Source organism: Leptodactylus fuscus, chromosome 4 (genome assembly GCF_031893055.1).
Source record: "Leptodactylus fuscus isolate aLepFus1 chromosome 4, aLepFus1.hap2, whole genome shotgun sequence".
NCBI lineage: Eukaryota > Metazoa > Chordata > Amphibia > Anura > Leptodactylidae > Leptodactylus > Leptodactylus fuscus.
In genome coordinates, this window is record NC_134268.1 from 2,250,486 (window position 1) to 2,274,741 (window position 24,256).

General features: G+C 46.6%; 1 protein-coding gene across 1 annotated transcript in view; it reads left to right on the top strand.

The window, feature by feature from the left end:
* The first annotated feature begins 4,759 nt into the window (after window positions 1-4,759).
* Window positions 4,760-24,256, top strand: part of LOC142201107 (uncharacterized) — a 41,307-nt gene continuing 21,810 nt past the window's right edge. The window contains exon 1 of the mRNA XM_075271935.1: window positions 4,760-4,811. Within this exon, the coding sequence (XP_075128036.1) occupies window positions 4,760-4,811 (52 nt within the window). The remainder of the gene's footprint in view (window positions 4,812-24,256) is intronic.

The following is a 24,256-nucleotide window of genomic DNA, read 5'->3' on the forward strand; positions in this document are numbered from 1 at the left end:
CAGCAATCCTCTAGAGGTCGATGGACAGAGTCCTTAAGCCCCATGGAAGGTCTGCTCCAGCCTGGAGGACATTGTCATCTTTAGAGCAGACTGGGAGAGTCTCTTACCAAAGGTTCAGGCCCTTCTAAGTTCCCTCCGAGCAGCCGGTCTAACAGCCAACCCAAAGAAGTGTGCTTAGGTCTGGAGGAGGCCGATACCTGGGGTGAATAATAAGGAAGAGTGCTGGAGTCACAGTATCTCTCCCCCAGATTCCTGACTTATGAGTGGTCCAGGGCGGGTCTGAAGTAGCCTCGGGTCTGGGTCCTGGGCTCACTACTGGCCCATAAGAAGCTGCAGATCCTGAGAGCGCGAGGAGACGTCCGGGTCTGTCCTGCTATACTGAGCCTGTGCTGTTCTGTTTGTTCCTGTGGCTGGTAGTAAGCCCCGCGTATAGTACGCCTCCTTCTCTACCAGTTAGTGCTCAGATGAGCAGGACTTATAATTTGCCTGAAGTTAAGGCTGGATTTTATTTTTGCTCATTTTTGTGTTTTTTTTCTAAATAAACCAGTTTGCTGCAGCAATGTGTCGCTGTTCTACCGAGCTAACGTACCCACAATATATATATATATATATATATATATATATATATATATATATATATATATATATACTAGTGAGCTGATAACTATAACCAATAAACCCATAACACCCACAAACCAGTGCACAGACACCCCCCCCCCCCCCCCATTTTCTTTGGAGTACTTCTTTTTTTTTTTTTTTAACATGTGATGAGATCCCTGATGATCCATTGGGGGAAAATAACTCATAACAGATACATATAATAATATAATAATATCCCTGGTGATCTAGTGGGAAAATAACTCATAACGGAGACATGCATGCTTGTAAAGTCAAGTGTGGGGTAGACCGGGAGCCCAATTTGATCCTCATACCCCTTGGCTCCCACATCACCCAGTTCCAGTGCCGTCCCCTGCTGAGCACCTGCAGCTCCTGCCAATGGCTGTTCCGTTGCCTTCTGTTTTGTGATTGGCAGGTGGAGCTCGACCTCATCTCTAGACTACTTCAGGGAAAACTTCCTGCGTCTTGTTCCTGGGCATGTGAATAGCAAATTCAATTGCTTCTGTTCCTGACCTTGGCTCCTGTTTGCCCATTGAATATTCTGCTGGTACTTGTGGTTCTACTTCTGGTCTTGACTCCTGGGTATACCTGACTGTATGCTTGACCTGCTGGTTGCAGATTCTGCCTTGTCCTAGCTATACCTGCATATACTCTTTGCACACCTTGCACATTGGATATACCTCCTGGTACTTGTAGTGCTATTCTTAGTCCTGACTCCTGCTTTGCACATTGGGTCGTCCTCCTGGTACTTGTAGTGCTATTCTTAGTTCTGACTCCTGCCTTGCACATTGGATATTGCTCCTGGTACTTGTAGTGCTATTCTTAGTCCTGACTCTTGCCTTACACATTGGGTATTCCTCCTGGTACTTGTAGTGCTATTCTTGGTCCTGACTCCTGCTTTACACATTGGGTATTCCTCCTGGTACTTGTAGTGCTATTCTTAGTCCTGACTCCTGCTTTACACATTGGGTATTCCTCCTGGTACTTGTAGTGCTATTCTTAGTCCTGACTCTTGCTTTGCACATTGGGTCGTCCTCCTGGTACTTGTAGTGCTATTCTTAGTCCTGACTCCTGCCTTGCACATTGGGTATTCCTCCTGGTACTTGTAGTGCTATTCTTAGTCCTGACTCCTGCCTTGCACATTGGGTATTCCTCCTGGTACTTGCAGTGCTATTCTTAGTCCTGGCTCCTGACTTGCACATTAGATATTCCTCCTGGTACTTGTAGTGCTATTCTTAGTCCTGACTCCTGCTTTACACATTGGATATTCCTCCTGGTACTTGTAGTGATATTCTTAATCCTGGCTCCTGCTTTGCACATTGGGTCGTCCTCCTGGTACTTGTAGTGCTATTCTTAGTCCTGACTCTTGCTTTGCACATTAGGTCGTCCTCCTGGTACTTGTAGTGCTATTCTTAATCCTGGCTCCTGCTTTGCACATTGGGTCGTCCTCCTGGTACTTGTAGTGCTATTCTTAGTCCTGGCTCCTGACTTGCACATTAGATATTCCTCCTGGTACTTGTAGTGCTATTCTTAGTCCTGACTCCTGCTTTACACATTGGATATTCCTCCTGGTACTTGTAGTGATATTCTTAGTCCTGACTCCTGCCTTGCACATTGGATATTCCTCCTGGTACTTGTAGTGCTATTCTTAGTCCTGACTCCTGCTTTACACATTGGGTATTCCTCATGGTACTTGTAGTGCTATTCTTAGTCCTGACTCTTGCCTTACACATTGGATATTCCTCCTGGTACTTGTAGTGCTATTCTTAGTCCTGACTCCTGCTTTACACATTGGGTATTCCTCCTGGTACTTGTAGTGCTATTCTTAGTCCTGACTCCTGCTTTACACATTGGGTATTCCTCCTGGTACTTGTAGTGCTATTCTTAGTCCTGACTCCTGCTTTACACATTGGGTATTCCTCCTGGTACTTGTAGTGCTATTCTTAGTCCTGACTCCTGCCTTGCACATTGGATATTCCTCATGGTACTTGTAGTGCTATTCTTAATCCTGACTCCTGCCTTGCACATTGGATCGTCCTCCTGGTCCTTGTAGTGCTATTCTTAGCCCTGACTCCTGACTTGCACATTGGATATTATTCCTCCTGGTACTTGTAGTGCTATTCTTAGTCCTGACTCCTGCCTTGCACATTGGGTATTCCTCCTGGTACTTGTAGTGCTATTCTTAGTCCTGACTCCTGCCTTGCACATTGGATATTCCTCCTGGTACTTGTAGTGATATTCTTAGTCCTGACTCCTGCCTTGCACATTGGATATTCCTCCTGGTACTTGTAGTGCTATTCTTAGTCCTGACTCCTGCTTTACACATTGGGTTTTCCTCCTGGTACTTGTAGTGCTATTCTTAGTCCTGACTCTTGCCTTACACATTGGGTATTCCTCCTGGTACTTGTAGTGCTATTCTTAGTCCTGACTCCTGCCTTGCACATTGGGTATTCCTCCTGGTACTTGTAGTGCTACTCTTAGTCCTGACTCCTGCCTTGCACATTGGGTATTCCTCCTGGTACTTGTAGTGCTATTCTTAGTCCTGACTCCTGCCTTGCACATTGGATATTCCTCCTGGTACTTGTAGTGATATTCTTAGTCCTGACTCCTGCTTTACACATTGGGTATTCCTCCTGGTACTTGTAGTGCTATTCTTAGCCCTGACTCCTGACTTGCACATTGGATATTATTCCTCCTGGTACTTGTAGTGCTATTCTTAGTCCTGACTCTTGCCTTACACATTGGGTTTTCCTCCTGGTACTTGTAGTGCTATTCTTAGTCCTGACTCTTGCCTTACACATTGGGTATTATTCCTCCTGGTACTTGTACTGCTATTCTTAGTCCTGACTCTTGCCTTGCACATTGGGTCGTCCTCCTGGTACTTGTAGTGCTATTCTTAGTCCTGACTCCTGCTTTGCACATTGGATATTCCTCCTGGTACTTGTAATGCTATTTTTTAATCCTGGCTCCTGCTTTGCACATTGGGTCGTCCTCCTGGTACTTGTAGTGCTATTCTTAGTCCTGACTCCTGCCTTGCACATTGGATATTCCTCCTGGTACTTGTAGTGCTATTCTTAGTCCTGACTCCTGCCTTGCACATTGGATCTTCCTCCTGGTACTTGTAGTGCTATTCTTAATCCTGACTCCTGCCTTGCACATTGGATCTTCCTCCTGGTACTTGTAGTGCTATTCTTAGTCCTGACTCCTGCCTTGCACATTGGATATTCCTCCTGGTATTGTAGTGTAGTCTCCTGACTTGCTACAGGTTTCTGTTCAGTCTCATCCACTAGCCCCTTTGCCTCCTGATTGCTCTCATGTTGGTGACCCTCAGCTCTGTTCCTGACCACACACCCATCCAATAACACCACCAGAACAATTCTAGGGACTGTGATTGGGAATCCTCCTGCAGCAATGTCCTAGTGAAGGGTGACGGTGAATATCAGGTGAATCCTCAGATGCTGCGCCCCAGCCTATTTCTTATCTGTATTCTGAGGGTGCACATTTTGTTCTGTGGTCATAACACACCAGGGGGGTAGCCCTGTCCATAATGATGGGACCCAAGCATGGTAATGATCCCCAAGACATCTACTGACCATGGGACCTCCCATATTGTATGAACACAGAGTCTTGGGTCACGGTTGGGTTTGGTCTTGGGTCATCCCAGCTGTGGTTGACCATCTCCGTCTGATCTTGTGCTCACGTTCCGAGGACTGGAATCGCGTAAAACCAATAAACCTTAATAAGTATTTACAAGACGGGAGGAATCTGCAACCTAATAAACTAATAATAGCAGAAAGTTTCACATAAAAGCTACCATGTCTCAGCGTGACTAAGGCCACATGTCTGATCATAGCAATGTGACTGGGAGGAACGTCCTGCTGGAGGCGCTATGATAAGGGCGCACCGACCTAGCAGACAATGAACCCTTCATTATAATATTATCATATGTCTGTAAATGAGATCATTGGGTGACACTCCTTACAATATTGGTAATTACCGCCTAAAACTCTCAGAACAGATCGTTTAGCGTCCTGATAAATATCTATTGCCACTATATTTATGTTAATAAGATGGAGAAGAAGGACTATAAATATCAGGGATCCTGCGCCCGCTCCTCGTCTTCACTCCTTCCACAAGCAAGATGAAGAAATTGATCATCTGTCTGGTGGCGGCCGCACTCTGCATGGACTTGGGTAAGCTCACTGGTCACTGTCCGGCCATGGCCGGCCCCCGTCTACATATACGAGCCCTGAATATCGATACTTAGACTATACTCCAGAGCTGCATTCATGATTCTGCTGCTACTCCCTAGAGCACAGACTGCAGGTTATCTGCACTGCACAGTCTACATCTAAGCCCTGTCTGTGACATCACAGGACATATAATGGTGCCGTTTTGGTTGTGATTGTCCTTGTCCTGACATGTGGCTATATCTGACCATGCTCTCTCCTTACCCATTGTATGCTCTGCCTGGTACTTGTAGTACTACACCTGGCCCTGACATGTGGCTATATCTGACCATGCTCTCTCCTTACACATTGTATGCTCTGCCTGGTACTTGTAGTACTACACCTGGCCCTGACATGTGGCTATATCTGACCATGCTCTCTACTTACACATTGTATACTCTGCCTGGTACTTGTAGTACTACACCTGGCCCTGACATGTGGCTATATCTGACCATGCTCTCTACTTACACATTGTATGCTCTGCCTGGTACTTGTAGTACTACACCTGGCCCTGACATGTGGCTATATCTGTCCATGCTCTCTACTTACACATTGTATGCTCTGCCTGGTACTTGTAGTACTACACCTGGCCCTGACATGTGGCTATATCTGACCATGTCCTCTACTTACACATTGTATGCTCTGCCTGGTACTTGTAGTACTACACCTGGCCCTGACATGTGGCTGTATCTGACCATGCTCTCTACTTACCCATTGTATGCTCTGCCTGGTACTTGTAGTACTACACCTGGCCCTGACATGTGGCTATATCTGACCATGCTCTCTCCTTACACATTGTATGCTCTGCCTGGTACTTGTAGTACTACACCTGGCCCTGACATGTGGCTATATCTGACCATGCTCTCTCCTTACACATTGTATGCTCTGCCTGGTACTTGTAGTACTACACCTGGCCCTGACATGTGGCCATATCTGACCATGCTCTCTACTTACACATTGTATGCTCTGCCTGGTACTTGTAGTACTACACCTGGCCCTGACATGTGGCTATATCTGACTATGCTCTCTACTTACACATTGTATGCTCTGCCTGGTACTTGTAGTACTACACCTGGCCCTGACATGTGGATATATCTGACTATGCTCTCTACTTACACATTGTATGCTCTGCCTGGTACTTGTAGTACTACACCTGGCCCTGACATGTGGCTATATCTGACCATGCTCTCTCCTTACACATTGTATACTCTGCCTGGTACTTGTAGTACTACACCTGGCCCTGACAAGTGGCTATATCTGACCATGCTCTCTCCTTACACATTGTATGCTCTGCTTGGTACTTGTAGTACTACACCTGGCCCTGACATGTGGCTATATCTGACCATACTCTCTCCTTACACATTGTATGCTCTGCCTGGTACTTGTAGTACTACACCTGGCCCTGACATGTGGATATATCTGACTATGCTCTCTACTTACACATTGTATGCTCTGTCTGGTACTTGTAGTACTACACCTGGCCCTGACATGTGGATATATCTGACCATGCTCTCTACTTACACATTGTATGCTCTGCCTGGTACTTGTAGTACTACACCTGGCCCTGACATGTGGCTATATCTGTCCATGCTCCCTACTTACACATTGTATGCTCTGCCTGGTACTTGTAGTACTACACCTGGCCCTGACATGTGGATATATCTGACCATGCTCTCTCCTTACACATTGTATGCTCTGCCTGGTACTTGTAGTACTACACCTGGCCCTGACATGTGGCTATATCTGACCATGCTCTCTACTTACACATTGTATGCTCTGCCTGGTACTTGTAGTACTACACCTGGCCCTGACATGTGGCTGTATCTGACCATGTCCTCTACTTACACATTGTATGCTCTGCCTGGTACTTGTAGTACTACACCTGGCCCTGACATGTGGCTATATCTGTCCATGCTCCCTACTTACACATTGTATGCTCTGCCTGGTACTTGTAGTACTACACCTGGCCCTGACATGTGGATATATCTGACCATGCTCTCTCCTTACACATTGTATGCTCTGCCTGGTACTTGTAGTACTACACCTGGCCCTGACATGTGGCTATATCTGACCATGCTCTCTCCTTACACATTGTATGCTCTGCCTGGTACTTGTAGTACTACACCTGGCCCTGACATGTGGATATATCTGACCATGCTCTCTCCTTACACATTGTATGCTCTGCCTGGTACTTGTAGTACTACACCTGGCCCTGACATGTGGATATATCTGACCATGCTCTCTCCTTACACATTGTATGCTCTGCCTGGTACTTGTAGTACTACACCTGGCCCTGACATGTGGCTATATCTGACCATGCTCCGTACTTACACATTGTATGCTCTGCCTGGTACTTGTAGTACTACACCTGGCCCTGACATGTGGATATATCTGACTATGCTCTCTACTTACACATTGTATGCTCTGCCTGGTACTTGTAGTACTACACCTGGCCCTGACAAGTGGCCATATCTGACCATGCTCTCTACTTACACATTGTATGCTCTGCCTGGTACTTGTAGTACTACACCTGGCCCTGACATGTGGCTATATCTGTCCATGCTCCCTACTTACACATTGTATGCTCTGCCTGGTACTTGTAGTACTACACCTGGCCCTGACATGTGGCTATATCTGACCATGCTCTCTACTTACACATTGTATGCTCTGTCTGGTACTTGTAGTACTACACCTGGCCCTGACATGTGGATATATCTGACCATGCTCTCTACTTACAAATTGTATGCTCTGTCTGGTACTTGTAGTACTACACCTGGCCCTGACATGTGGATATATCTGACCATGCTCCCTACTTACACATTGTATGCTCTGCCTGGTACTTGTAGTACTACACCTGGCCCTGACATGTGGCTGTATCTGACCATGCTCTCTACTTACACATTGTATGTTCTACCTGGTACTTGTAGTACTACACCTGGCCCTGACATGTGGATATATCTGACCATGCTCTCTACTTACACATTGTATGCTCTGCCTGGTACTTGTAGTACTACACCTGGCCCTGACATGTGGCTATATCTGACTATGCTCTCTACTTACACATTGTATGCTCTGCCTGGTACTTGTAGTACTACACCTGGCCCTGACATGTGGCTATATCTGTCCATGCTCCCTACTTACACATTGTATGCTCTGCCTGGTACTTATAGTACTACACCTGGCCCTGACATGTGGATATATCTGACCATGCTCTCTCCTTACACATTGTATGCTCTGCCTGGTACTTGTAGTACTACACCTGGCCCTGACATGTGGCTATATCTGACTATGCTCTCTACTTACACATTGTATGCTCTGCCTGGTACTTGTAGTACTACACCTGGCCCTGACATGTGGCTGTATCTGACCATGCTTCCTACTTACACATTGTATGCTCTGCCTGGTACTTGTAGTACTACACCTGGCCCTGACATGTGGCTATATCTGACCATGCTCTCTCCTTACACATTGTATGCTCTGCATGGTACTTGTAGTACTACACCTGGCCCTGACATGTGGCTATATCTGACTATGCTCTCTACTTACCCATTGTATGCTCTGCCTGGTTCTTGTAGTACTACACCTGGCCCTGACATGTGGCTATATCTGACCATGCTCCGTACTTACCCATTGTATGCTCTGCCTGGTACTTGTAGTACTACACCTGGCCCTGACATGTGGCTATATCTGACCATGCTCCCTACTTACACATTGTATGCTCTGCCTGGTACTTGTAGTACTACACCTGGCCCTGACATGTGGCTATATCTGACCATGCTCTGTACTTACACATTGTATACTCTGCCTGGTACTTGTAGTACTACACCTGGCCCTGACATGTGGCTATATTTGACTATGCTCTCTACTTACCCATTGTATGCTCTGCCTGGTACTTGTAGTACTACACCTGGCCCTGACATGTGGCTATATCTGACTATGCTCTCTACTTACATATTGTATGCTCTGCCTGGTACTTGTAGTACTACACCTGGTTCTGACATGTGGCTGTATCTGACCATGCTCTCTACTTACACATTGTATGCTCTGCCTGGTACTTGTAGTACTACACCTGACCCTGACATGTGGCTATATCTGACTATGCTCTCTACTTACCCATTGTATGCTCTGCCTGGTACTTGTAGTACTACACCTGGCCCTGACATGTGGCTATATCTGACCATGCTCTCTCCTTACACATTGTATGCTCTGCTTGGTACTTGTAGTACTACACCTGGCCCTGACATGTGGCTATATCTGACCATGCTCTGTACTTACACATTGTATGCTCTGCATGGTACTTGTAGTACTACACCTGGCCCTGACATGTGGCTATATCTGACTATGCTCTCTACTTACATATTGTATGCTCTGCCTGGTACTTGTAGTACTACACCTGGCCCTGACATGTGGATATATCTGACCATGCTCTCTACTTACACATTGTATGCTCTGCCTGGTACTTGTAGTACTACACCTGGCCCTGACATGTGGCTATATCTGACCATGCTCCGTACTTACCCATTGTATGCTCTGCCTGGTACTTGTAGTACTACACCTGGCCCTGACATGTGGCTATATCTGACCATGCTCCGTACTTACCCATTGTATGCTCTGCCTGGTACTTGTAGTACTACACCTGGCCCTGACATGTGGCTATATCTGACCATGCTCCCTACTTACACATTGTATGCTCTGCCTGGTACTTGTAGTACTACACCTGGCCCTGACATGTGGCTATATCTGACCATGCTCTCTCCCTACACATTGTATACTCTGCCTGGTACTTGTAGTACTACACCTGGTCCTGACATGTGGCTGTATCTGACCATGTCCTCTACTTACACATTGTATGCTCTGCCTGGTACTTGTAGTACTACACCTGGCCCTGACATGTGGCTATATCTGACCATGCTCCGTACTTACCCATTGTATGCTCTGCCTGGTACTTGTTGTACTACACCTGGCCCTGACATGTGGCTATATCTGACCATGTCCTCTACTTACACATTGTATGCTCTGCCTGGTACTTGTAGTACTACACCTGGCCCTGACATGTGGCTATATCTGACTATGCTCTCTACTTACATATTGTATGCTCTGCCTGGTACTTGTAGTACTACACCTGGCCCTGACATGTGGATATATCTGACCATGCTCTCTACTTACATTGTATGCTCTGCCTGGTACTTGTAGTACTACACCTGGGCCTGACATGTGGCTATATCTGACCATGCTCCCTACTTACACATTGTATGCTCTGCCTGGTACTTGTAGTACTACACCTGGCCCTGACATGTGGCTATATCTGACCATGCTCTCTCCCTACACATTGTATACTCTGCCTGGTACTTGTAGTACTACACCTGGTCCTGACATGTGGCTGTATCTGACCATGTCCTCTACTTACACATTGCATGCTCTGCCTGGTACTTGTAGTACTACACCTGGCCCTGACATGTGGCTATATCTGACCATGCTCTGTACTTACACATTGTATGCTCTGCATGGTACTTGTAGTACTACACCTGGGCCTGACATGTGGCTATATCTGACCATGCTCCCTACTTACACATTGTATGCTCTGCCAAGTACTTGTAGTACTACACCTGGCCCTGACATGTGGCTATATCTGACCATGCTCTCTACTTACACATTGTATGCTCTGTCTGGTACTTGTAGTACTACACCTGGCCCTGACATGTGGATATATCTGACCATGCTCTCTACTTACACATTGTATGCTCTGCCTGGTACTTGTAGTACTACACCTGGCCCTGACATGTGGCTATATCTGACTATGCTCTCTACTTACACATTGTATGCTCTGCCTGGTACTTGTAGTACTACACCTGGCCCTGACATGTGGCTATATCTGTCCATGCTCCCTACTTACACATTGTATGCTCTGCCTGGTACTTGTAGTACTACACCTGGCCCTGACATGTGGATATATCTGACCATGCTCTCTACTTACACATTGTATGCTCTGCCTGGTACTTGTAGTACTACACCTGGCCCTGACATGTGGCTATATCTGACCATGCTCTCTACTTACACATTGTATGCTCTGCCTGGTACTTGTAGTACTACACCTGGCCCTGACATGTGGCTATATCTGACCATGCTTCCTACTTACACATTGTATGCTCTGCCTGGTACTTATAGTACTACACCTGGCCCTGACATGTGGATATATCTGACCATGCTCTCTCCTTACACATTGTATACTCTGCCTGGTACTTGTAGTACTACACCTGGCCCTGACATGTGGCTATATCTGACCATGCTTCCTACTTACACATTGTATGCTCTGCCTGGTACTTATAGTACTACACCTGGCCCTGACATGTGGATATATCTGACCATGCTCTCTACTTACACATTGTATGCTCTGCCTGGTACTTGTAGTACTACACCTGGCCCTGACATGTGGCTGTATCTGACCATGCTTCCTACTTACACATTGTATGCTCTGCCTGGTACTTGTAGTACTACACCTCGCCCTGACATGTGGCTATATCTGACCATGCTCTCTCCTTACACATTGTATGCTCTGCCTGGTACTTGTAGTACTACACCTGGCCCTGACATGTGGCTATATCTGACCATGCTCTGTACTTACACATTGTATGCTCTGCATGGTACTTGTAGTACTACACCTGGCCCTGACATGTGGCTATATCTGACTATGCTCTCTACTTACCCATTGTATGCTCTGCCTGGTACTTGTAGTACTACACCTGGCCCTGACATGTGGCTATATCTGACCATGCTCTGTACTTACACATTGTATGCTCTGCCTGGTACTTGTAGTACTACACCTGGCCCTGACATGTGGCTATATTTGACTATGCTCTCTACTTACCCATTGTATGCTCTGCCTGGTACTTGTAGTACTACACCTGGCCCTGACATGTGGCTATATCTGACTATGCTCTCTACTTACATATTGTATGCTCTGCCTGGTACTTGTAGTACTACACCTGGCCCTGACATGTGGCTATATCTGACTATGCTCTCTACTTACACATTGTATGCTCTGCCTGGTACTTGTAGTACTACACCTGGCCCTGACATGTGGATATATCTGACCATGCTCTCTACTTACACATTGTATGCTCTGCCTGGTACTTGTAGTACTACACCTGGCCCTGACATGTGGATATATCTGACCATGCTCTCTACTTACACATTGTATGCTCTGCCTGGTACTTGTAGTACTACACCTGGCCCTGACATGTGGCTATATCTGACTATGCTCTCTACTTACACATTGTATGCTCTGCCTGGTACTTGTAGTACTACACCTGGTTCTGACATGTGGCTGTATCTGACCATGCTCTCTACTTACACATTGTATGCTCTGCCTGGTACTTGTAGTACTACACCTGACCCTGACATGTGGCTATATCTGACTATGCTCTCTACTTACCCATTGTATGCTCTGCCTGGTACTTGTAGTACTACACCTGGCCCTGACATGTGGCTATATCTGACCATGCTCTGTACTTACACATTGTATGCTCTGCATGGTACTTGTAGTACTACACCTGGCCCTGACATGTGGCTATATCTGACTATGCTCTCTACTTACATATTGTATGCTCTGCCTGGTACTTGTAGTACTACACCTGGCCCTGACATGTGGATATATCTGACCATGCTCTCTACTTACACATTGTATGCTCTGCCTGGTACTTGTAGTACTACACCTGGCCCTGACATGTGGCTATATCTGACCATGCTCCGTACTTACCCATTGTATGCTCTGCCTGGTACTTGTTGTACTACACCTGGCCCTGACATGTGGCTATATCTGACCATGCTCTCTACTTACACATTGTATGCTCTGCCTGGTACTTGTAGTACTACACCTGGCCCTGACATGTGGCTATATCTGACCATGCTCCGTACTTACACATTGTATGCTCTGCCTGGTACTTGTAGTACTACACCTGGCCCTGACATGTGGCTATATCTGACCATGCTCCGTACTTACACATTGTATGCTCTGCCTGGTACTTGTAGTACTACACCTGGCCCTGACATGTGGCTATATCTGACCATGCTCCGTACTTACACATTGTATGCTCTGCCTGGTACTTGTAGTACTACACCTGGGCCTGACATGTGGCTGTATCTGACCATGCTCCCTACTTACACATTGTATGCTCTGCCTGGTACTTGTAGTACTACACCTGGCCCTGACATGTGGATATATCTGACCATGCTCTCTACTTACATTGTATGCTCTGCCTGGTACTTGTAGTACTACACCTGGCCCTGACATGTGGCTATATCTGACTATGCTCTCTACTTACACATTGCATGCTCTGCCTGGTACTTGTAGTACTACACCTGGCCCTGACATGTGGCTATATCTGACCATGCTCCCTACTTACACATTGTATGCTCTGCCAAGTACTTGTAGTACTACACCTGGCCCTGACATGTGGCTATATCTGACCATGCTCCCTACTTACACATTGTATGCTCTGCCTGGTACTTGTAGTACTACACCTGGCCCTGACATGTGGCTATATCTGACCATGTCCTCTACTTACTCATTGTATGCTCTGTCTGGTACTTGTAGTACTACACCTGGCCCTGACATGTGGCTGTATCTGACCATGCTCTCTCCTTACACATTGTATGCTCTGCCTGGTACTTGTAGTACTACAACTGGCCCTGACATGTGGATATATCTGACCATGCTCTCTACTTACACATTGTATGCTCTGTCTGGTACTTGTAGTACTACACCTGGCCCTGACATGTGGCTATATCTGACCATGCTCTCTACTTACACCTTGTATACTCTGCCTGGTACTTGTAGTACTACACCTGGCCCTGACATGTGGCTATATCTGACCATGCTCTCTACTTACACATTGTATGCTCTGCCTGGTACTTGTAGTACTACACCTGGCCCTGACATGTGGATATATCTGACTATGCTCTCTACTTACACATTGTATGCTCTGCCTGGTACTTGTAGTACTACACCTGGCCCTGACATGTGGCTATATCTGACTATGCTCTCTACTTACACATTGTATGCTCTGCCTGGTACTTGTAGTACTACACCTGGCCCTGACATGTGGATATATCTGACCATGCTCTCTACTTACACATTGTATGCTCTGCCTGGTACTTGTAGTACTACACCTGGCCCTGACATGTGGATATATCTGACCATGCTCTCTCCTTACACATTGTATGCTCTGCCTGGTACTTGTAGTACTACACCTGGCCCTGACATGTGGCTATATCTGACCATGCTCTCTCCTTACACATTGTATGCTCTGCCTGGTACTTGTAGTACTACACCTGGCCCTGACATGTGGATATATCTGACCATGCTCTCTACTTACACATTGTATGCTCTGCCTGCTACTTGTAGTACTACACCTGGCCCTGACATGTGGCTATATCTGACCATGCTCTCTCCCTACACATTGTATGCTCTGCCTGGTACTTGTAGTACTACACCTGGCCCTGACATGTGGATATATCTGACCATGCTCTCTCCTTACACATTGTATGCTCTGCCTGGTACTTGTAGTACTACAACTGGCCCTGACATGTGGATATATCTGACCATGCTCTCTACTTACACATTGTATGCTCTGTCTGGTACTTGTAGTACTACACCTGGCCCTGACATGTGGCTATATCTGACCATGCTCTCTACTTACACCTTGTATACTCTGCCTGGTACTTGTAGTACTACACCTGGCCCTGACATGTGGCTATATCTGACCATGCTCTCTACTTACACATTGTATGCTCTGCCTGGTACTTGTAGTACTACACCTGGCCCTGACATGTGGATATATCTGACCATGCTCTCTACTTACACATTGTATGCTCTGCCTGGTACTTGTAGTACTACACCTGGCCCTGACATGTGGCTATATCTGACTATGCTCTCTACTTACACATTGTATGCTCTGCCTGGTACTTGTAGTACTACACCTGGCCCTGACATGTGGATATATCTGACCATGCTCTCTACTTACACATTGTATGCTCTGCCTGGTACTTGTAGTACTACACCTGGCCCTGACATGTGGATATATCTGACCATGCTCTCTCCTTACACATTGTATGCTCTGCCTGGTACTTGTAGTACTACACCTGGCCCTGACATGTGGATATATCTGACCATGCTCTCTACTTACACATTGTATGCTCTGCCTGCTACTTGTAGTACTACACCTGGTCCTGACATGTGGCTATATCTGACCATGCTCTCTCCCTACACATTGTATGCTCTGCCTGGTACTTGTAGTACTACACCTGGCCCTGACATGTGGATATATCTGACCATGCTCTCTCCTTACACATTGTATGCTCTGCCTGGTACTTGTAGTACTACACCTGGCCCTGACATGTGGCTATATCTGACCATACTCTCTCCTTACACATTGTATGCTCTGCATGGTACTTGTAGTACTACACCTGGCCCTGACATGTGGCTATATCTGACTATGCTCTCTACTTACATATTGTATGCTCTGCCTGGTACTTGTAGTACTACACCTGGCCCTGACATGTGGCCATATCTGACCATGCTCTCTACTTACACATTGTATGCTCTGCCTGGTACTTGTAGTACTACACCTGGCCCTGACATGTGGATATATCTGACCATGCTCTCTACTTACATTGTATGCTCTGCCTGGTACTTGTAGTACTACACCTGGGCCTGACATGTGGCTGTATCTGACCATGCTCCCTACTTACACATTGTATGCTCTGCCTGGTACTTGTAGTACTACACCTGGCCCTGACATGTGGCTATATCTGACTATGCTCTCTACTTACATATTGTATGCTCTGCCTGGTACTTGTAGTACTACACCTGGCCCTGACATGTGGATATATCTGACCATGCTCTCTACTTACATTGTATGCTCTGCCTGGTACTTGTAGTACTACACCTGGGCCTGACATGTGGCTGTATCTGACCATGCTCCCTACTTACACATTGTATGCTCTGCCTGGTACTTGTAGTACTACACCTGGCCCTGACATGTGGATATATCTGACCATGCTCTCTACTTACATTGTATGCTCTGCCTGGTACTTGTAGTACTACACCTGGCCCTGACATGTGGCTATATCTGACTATGCTCTCTACTTACACATTGCATGCTCTGCCTGGTACTTGTAGTACTACACCTGGCCCTGACATGTGGCTATATCTGACCATGTCCTCTACTTACTCATTGTATGCTCTGTCTGGTACTTGTAGTACTACACCTGGCCCTGACATGTGGCTATATCTGACCATGCTCTCTACTTACACATTGTATGCTCTGCCTGGTACTTGTAGTACTACACCTGGCCCTGACATGTGGCTATATCTGACCATGCTCTCTCCTTACACATTGTATGCTCTGCCTGGTACTTGTAGTACTACACCTGGCCCTGACATGTGGCTATATCTGACCATGCTCTCTCCTTACACATTGTATGCTCTGCCTGGTACTTGTAGTACTACACCTGGCCCTGACATGTGGCTATATCTGACCATGCTCTCTCCTTACACATTGTATGCTCTGCCTGGTACTTGTAGTACTACACCTGGCCCTGACATGTGGATATATCTGACCATGCTCTCTACTTACACATTGTATGCTCTGCCTGCTACTTGTAGTACTACACCTGGTCCTGACATGTGGCTATATCTGACCATGCTCTCTCCCTACACATTGTATGCTCTGCCTGGTACTTGTAGTACTACACCTGGCCCTGACATGTGGATATATCTGACCATGCTCCCTACTTACACATTGTATGCTCTGCCTGGTACTTGTAGTACTACACCTGGCCCTGACATGTGGATATATCTGACCATGCTCTCTCCTTACACATTGTATGCTCTGCCTGGTACTTGTAGTACTACACCTGGCCCTGACATGTGGCTATATCTGACCTTGCTCCCTACTTACACATTGTATGCTCTGCCTGGTACTTGTAGTACTACACCTGGCCCTGACATGTGGATATATCTGACCATGCTCTCTCCTTACACATTGTATGCTCTGCCTGGTACTTGTAGTACTACACCTGGCCCTGACATGTGGCTATATCTGACCATACTCTCTACTTACACATTGTATGCTCTGCCTGGTACTTGTAGTACTACACCTGGCCCTGACATGTGGATATATCTGACCATGCTCTCTACTTACACATTGTATGCTCTGCCTGGTACTTGTAGTACTACACCTGGTTCTGACATGTGGCTATATCTGACCATGCTCTCTCCTTACACATTGTATGCTCTGCCTGGTACTTGTAGTACTACACCTGGCCCTGACATGTGGCTATATCTGACCATGCTCTCTACTTACACATTGTATGCTCTGCCTGGTACTTGTAGTACTACACCTGGCCCTGACATGTGGATATATCTGACCATGCTCTCTCCTTACACATTGTATGCTCTGCCTGGTACTTGTAGTACTACACCTGGCCCTGACATGTGGCTATATCTGACCATGCTCTCTACTTACACATTGTATGCTCTGCCTGGTACTTGTAGTACTACACCTGGCCCTGACATGTGGCTATATCTGACCATGCTCTCTACTTACACATTGTATGCTCTGCCTGGTACTTGTAGTACTACACCTGGCCCTGACATGTGGCCATATCTGACCATGCTTCCTACTTACACATTGTATGCTCTGCCTGGTACTTGTAGTACTACACCTGGCCCTGACATGTGGCCATATCTGACCATGCTCTCTCCTTACACATTGTATACTCTGCCTGGTACTTGTAGTACTACACCTGGCCCTGACATGTGGATATATCTGACCATGTCCTCTACTTACACATTGTATGCTCTGCCTGGTACTTGTAGTGCTACACCTGGCCCTGACATGTGGCTATATCTGACCATACTCTCTCCTTACACATTGTATGCTCTGCCTGGTACTTGTAGTACTACACCTGGTTCTGACATGTGGCCATATCTGACCATGCTCTCTACTTACACATTGTATACTCTGCCTGGTACTTGTAGTACTACACCTGGCCCTGACATGTGGCTATATCTGACCATTCTCTCTCCTTACACATTGTATACTCTGCCTGGTACTTGTAGTACTACACCTGGTCCTGACATGTGGCTATATCTGACCATGCTCTCTACTTACACATTGTATGCTCTGCCTGGTACTTGTAGTACTACACCTGGCCCTGACATGTGGATATATCTGACCATGCTCCCTACTTACACATTGTATGCTCTGCCTGGTACTTGTAGTACTACACCTGGCCCTGACATGTGGATATATCTGACCATGCTCCGTACTTACCCATTGTATGCTCTGCCTGGTACTTGTAGTACTACACCTGGCCCTGACATGTGGCTATATCTGACCATGCTCCCTACTTACACATTGTATGCTCTGCCTGGTACTTGTAGTACTACACCTGGCCCTGACATGTGGCTATATCTGACCATGCTCTGTACTTACACATTGTATACTCTGCCTGGTACTTGTAGTACTACACCTGGCCCTGACATGTGGCTATATCTGACCATGCTCCCTACTTACACATTGTATGCTCTGCCTGGTACTTGTAGTACTACACCTGGCCCTGACATGTGGCTATATCTGACCATGCTCTGTACTTACACATTGTATACTCTGCCTGGTACTTGTAGTACTACACCTGGCCCTGACATGTGGCTATATCTGACTATGCTCTCTACTTACATATTGTATGCTCTGCCTGGTACTTGTAGTACTACACCTGGCCCTGACATGTGGATATATCTGACCATGCTCTCTACTTACACATTGTATGCTCTGCCTGGTACTTGTAGTACTACACCTGGCCCTGACATGTGGCTATATCTGACTATGCTCTCTACTTACACATTGTATGCTCTGCCTGGTACTTGTAGTACTACACCTGGCCCTGACATGTGGATATATCTGACCATGCTCTCTACTTACACATTGTATGCTCTGCCTGGTACTTGTAGTACTACACCTGGCCCTGACATGTGGCTATATCTGACTATGCTCTCTACTTACACATTGTATGCTCTGCCTGGTACTTGTAGTACTACACCTGGTTCTGACATGTGGCTGTATCTGACCATGCTCTCTACTTACACATTGTATGCTCTGCCTGGTACTTGTAGTACTACACCTGACCCTGACATGTGGCTATATCTGACTATGCTCTCTACTTACCCATTGTATGCTCTGCCTGGTACTTGTAGTACTACACCTGGCCCTGACATGTGGCTATATCTGACCATGCTCTCTCCTTACACATTGTATGCTCTGCTTGGTACTTGTAGTACTACACCTGGCCCTGACATGTGGCTATATCTGACCATGCTCTGTACTTACACATTGTATGCTCTGCATGGTACTTGTAGTACTACACCTGGCCCTGACATGTGGCTATATCTGACTATGCTCTCTACTTACATATTGTATGCTCTGCCTGGTACTTGTAGTACTACACCTGGCCCTGACATGTGGATATATCTGACCATGCTCTCTACTTACACATTGTATGCTCTGCCTGGTACTTGTAGTACTACACCTGGCCCTGACATGTGGCTATATCTGACCATGCTCCGTACTTACCCATTGTATGCTCTGCCTGGTACTTGTTGTACTACACCTGGCCCTGACATGTGGCTATATCTGACCATGCTCTCTACTTACACATTGTATGCTCTGCCTGGTACTTGTAGTACTACACCTGGCCCTGACATGTGGCTATATCTGACCATGCTCCCTACTTACACATTGTATGCTCTGCCTGGTACTTGTAGTACTACACCTGGCCCTGACATGTGGCTATATCTGACCATGCTCTCTCCCTACACATTGTATACTCTGCCTGGTACTTGTAGTACTACACCTGGTCCTGACATGTGGCTGTATCTGACCATGTCCTCTACTTACACATTGCATGCTCTGCCTGGTACTTGTAGTACTACACCTGGCCCTGACATGTGGCTATATCTGACCATGTCCTCTACTTACACATTGTATGCTCTGCCTGGTACTTGTAGTACTACACCTGGCCCTGACATGTGGCTATATCTGACCATGCTCCGTACTTACCCATTGTATGCTCTGCCTGGTACTTGTTGTACTACACCTGGCCCTGACATGTGGCTATATCTGACCATGTCCTCTACTTACACATTGTATGCTCTGCCTGGTACTTGTAGTACTACACCTGGCCCTGACATGTGGCTATATCTGACCATGCTCCGTACTTACCCATTGTATGCTCTGCCTGGTACTTGTTGTACTACACCTGGCCCTGACATGTGGCAATATCTGACCATGCTCCCTACTTACACATTGTATGCTCTGCCTGGTACTTGTAGTACTACACCTGGCCCTGACATGTGGATATATCTGACCATGCTCTCTCCTTACACATTGTATGCTCTGCCTGGTACTTGTAGTACTACACCTGGCCCTGACATGTGGCTATATCTGACTATGCTCTCTACTTACACATTGTATGCTCTGCCTGGTACTTGTAGTACTACACCTGGCCCTGACATGTGGCTGTATCTGACCATGCTTCCTACTTACACATTGTATGCTCTGCCTGGTACTTGTAGTACTACACCTGGCCCTGACATGTGGCTATATCTGACCATGCTCTCTCCTTACACATTGTATGCTCTGCCTGGTACTTGTAGTACTACACCTGGCCCTGACATGTGGATATATCTGACCATGCTCTCTCCTTACACATTGTATGCTCTGCCTGGTACTTGTAGTACTACACCTGGCCCTGACATGTGGCTATATCTGACTATGCTCTCTACTTACACATTGTATGCTCTGCCTGGTACTTGTAGTACTACACCTGGCCCTGACATGTGGCTGTATCTGACCATGCTTCCTACTTACACATTGTATGCTCTGCCTGGTACTTGTAGTACTACACCTGGCCCTGACATGTGGCTGTATCTGACCATGCTCTGTACTTACACATTGTATGCTCTGCATGGTACTTGTAGTACTACACCTGGCCCTGACATGTGGCTATATCTGACTATGCTCTCTACTTACCCATTGTATGCTCTGCCTGGTACTTGTAGTACTACACCTGGCCCTGACATGTGGCTATATCTGACCATGCTCCGTACTTACCCATTGTATGCTCTGCCTGGTACTTGTAGTACTACACCTGGCCCTGACATGTGGCTATATCTGACCATGCTCCCTACTTACACATTGTATGCTCTGCCTGGTACTTGTAGTACTACACCTGGCCCTGACATGTGGCTATATCTGACCATGCTCTGTACTTACACATTGTATACTCTGCCTGGTACTTGTAGTACTACACCTGGCCCTGACATGTGGCTATATTTGACTATGCTCTCTACTTACCCATTGTATGCTCTGCCTGATACTTGTAGTACTACACCTGGCCCTGACATGTGGCTATATCTGACTATGCTCTCTACTTACATATTGTATGCTCTGCCTGGTACTTGTAGTACTACACCTGGCCCTGACATGTGGATATATCTGACCATGCTCTCTACTTACACATTGTATGCTCTGCCTGGTACTTGTAGTACTACACCTGGCCCTGACATGTGGCTATATCTGACTATGCTCTCTACTTACACATTGTATGCTCTGCCTGGTACTTGTAGTACTACACCTGGCCCTGACATGTGGATATATCTGACCATGCTCTCTACTTACACATTGTATGCTCTGCCTGGTACTTGTAGTACTACACCTGGCCCTGACATGTGGCTATATCTGACCATGCTCTGTACTTACACATTGTATGCTCTGCCTGGTACTTGTAGTACTACACCTGGCCCTGACATGTGGCTATATCTGACCATGCTCTCTACTTACATATTGTATGCTCTGCCTGGTACTTGTAGTACTACACCTGGCCCTGACATGTGGATATATCTGACCATGCTCTCTACTTACACATTGTATGCTCTGCCTGGTACTTGTAGTACTACACCTGGCCCTGACATGTGGCTATATCTGACCATGCTCCGTACTTACCCATTGTATGCTCTGCCTGGTACTTGTTGTACTACACCTGGCCCTGACATGTGGCTATATCTGACCATGCTCTCTACTTACACATTGTATGCTCTGCCTGGTACTTGTAGTACTACACCTGGCCCTGACATGTGGCTATATCTGACCATGCTCTCTCCCTACACATTGTATACTCTGCCTGGTACTTGTAGTACTACACCTGGTCCTGACATGTGGCTGTATCTGACCATGTCCTCTACTTACACATTGTATGCTCTGCCTGGTACTTGTAGTACTACACCTGGCCCTGACATGTGGCTATATCTGACCATGCTCCGTACTTACCCATTGTATGCTCTGCCTGGTACTTGTTGTACTACACCTGGCCCTGACATGTGGCTATATCTGACCATGTCCTCTACTTACACATTGTATGCTCTGCCTGGTACTTGTAGTACTACACCTGGCCCTGACATGTGGCTATATCTGACCATGCTCCGTACTTACCCATTGTATGCTCTGCCTGGTACTTGTTGTACTACACCTGGCCCTGACATGTGGCAATATCTGACCATGCTCCCTACTTACACATTGTATGCTCTGCCTGGTACTTGTAGTACTACACCTGGCCCTGACATGTGGCTATATCTGACTATGCTCTCTACTTACACATTGTATGCTCTGCCTGGTACTTGTAGTACTACACCTGGCCCTGACATGTGGATATATCTGACCATGCTCTCTACTTACATTGTATGCTCTGCCTGGTACTTGTAGTACTACACCTGGGCCTGACATGTGGCTGTATCTGACCATGCTCCCTACTTACACATTGTATGCTCTGCCTGGTACTTGTAGTACTACACCTGGCCCTGACATGTGGATATATCTGACCATGCTCTCTACTTACATTGTATGCTCTGCCTGGTACTTGTAGTACTACACCTGGCCCTGACATGTGGCTATATCTGACTATGCTCTCTACTTACACATTGTATGCTCTGCCTGGTACTTGTAGTACTACACCTGGCCCTGACATGTGGCTATATCTGACCATGCTCTCTCCCTACACATTGTATACTCTGCCTGGTACTTGTAGTACTACACCTGGCCCTGACATGTGGCTATATCTGACCATGCTCTGTACTTACACATTGTATGCTCTGCCTGGTACTTGTAGTGCTACACCTGGTCCTGACATGTGGCTGTATCTGACCATGCTCTCTACTTACACATTGCATGCTCTGCCTGGTACTTGTAGTACTACACCTGGCCCTGACATGTGGCTATATCTGACCATGCTCCCTACTTACACATTGTATGCTCTGCCAAGTACTTGTAGTACTACACCTGGCCCTGACATGTGGCTATATCTGACCATGTCCTCTACTTACTCATTGTATGCTCTGTCTGGTACTTGTAGTACTACACCTGGCCCTGACATGTGGCTATATCTGACCATGCTCTCTACTTACACATTGTATACTCTGCCTGGTACTTGTAGTACTACACCTGGCCCTGACATGTGGCTATATCTGACCATGCTCTCTACTTACACATTGTATGCTCTGCCTGGTACTTGTAGTACTACACCTGGCCCTGACATGTGGATATATCTGACTATGCTCTCTACTTACACATTGTATGCTCTGCCTGGTACTTGTAGTACTACACCTGGCCCTGACATGTGGCTATATCTGACCATGCTCCCTACTTACACATTGTATGCTCTGCCTGGTACTTGTAGTACTACACCTGGCCCTGACATGTGGCTATATCTGACCATGCTCTCTCCTTACACATTGTATGCTCTGCCTGGTACTTGTAGTACTACACCTGGCCCTGACATGTGGATATATCTGACCATGCTCTCTCCTTACACATTGTATGCTCTGCCTGGTACTTGTAGTACTACACCTGGCCCTGACATGTGGATATATCTGACCATGCTCTCTCCTTACACATTGTATGCTCTGCCTGGTACTTGTAGTACTACACCTGGCCCTGACATGTGGATATATCTGACCATGCTCTCTACTTACACATTGTATGCTCTGCCTGGTACTTGTAGTACTACACCTGGTCCTGACATGTGGCTATATCTGACTATGCTCTCTACTTACACATTGTATACTCTGCCTGGTACTTGTAGTACTACACCTGGCCCTGACATGTGGCTATATCTGTCCATGCTCTCTCCCTACACATTGTATGCTCTGCCTGGTACTTGTAGTACTACACCTGGCCCTGACATGTGGATATATCTGACCATGCTCCCTACTTACACATTGTATGCTCTGCCTGGTACTTGTAGTACTACACCTGGCCCTGACATGTGGCTATATCTGACCATGCTCTCTCCCTACA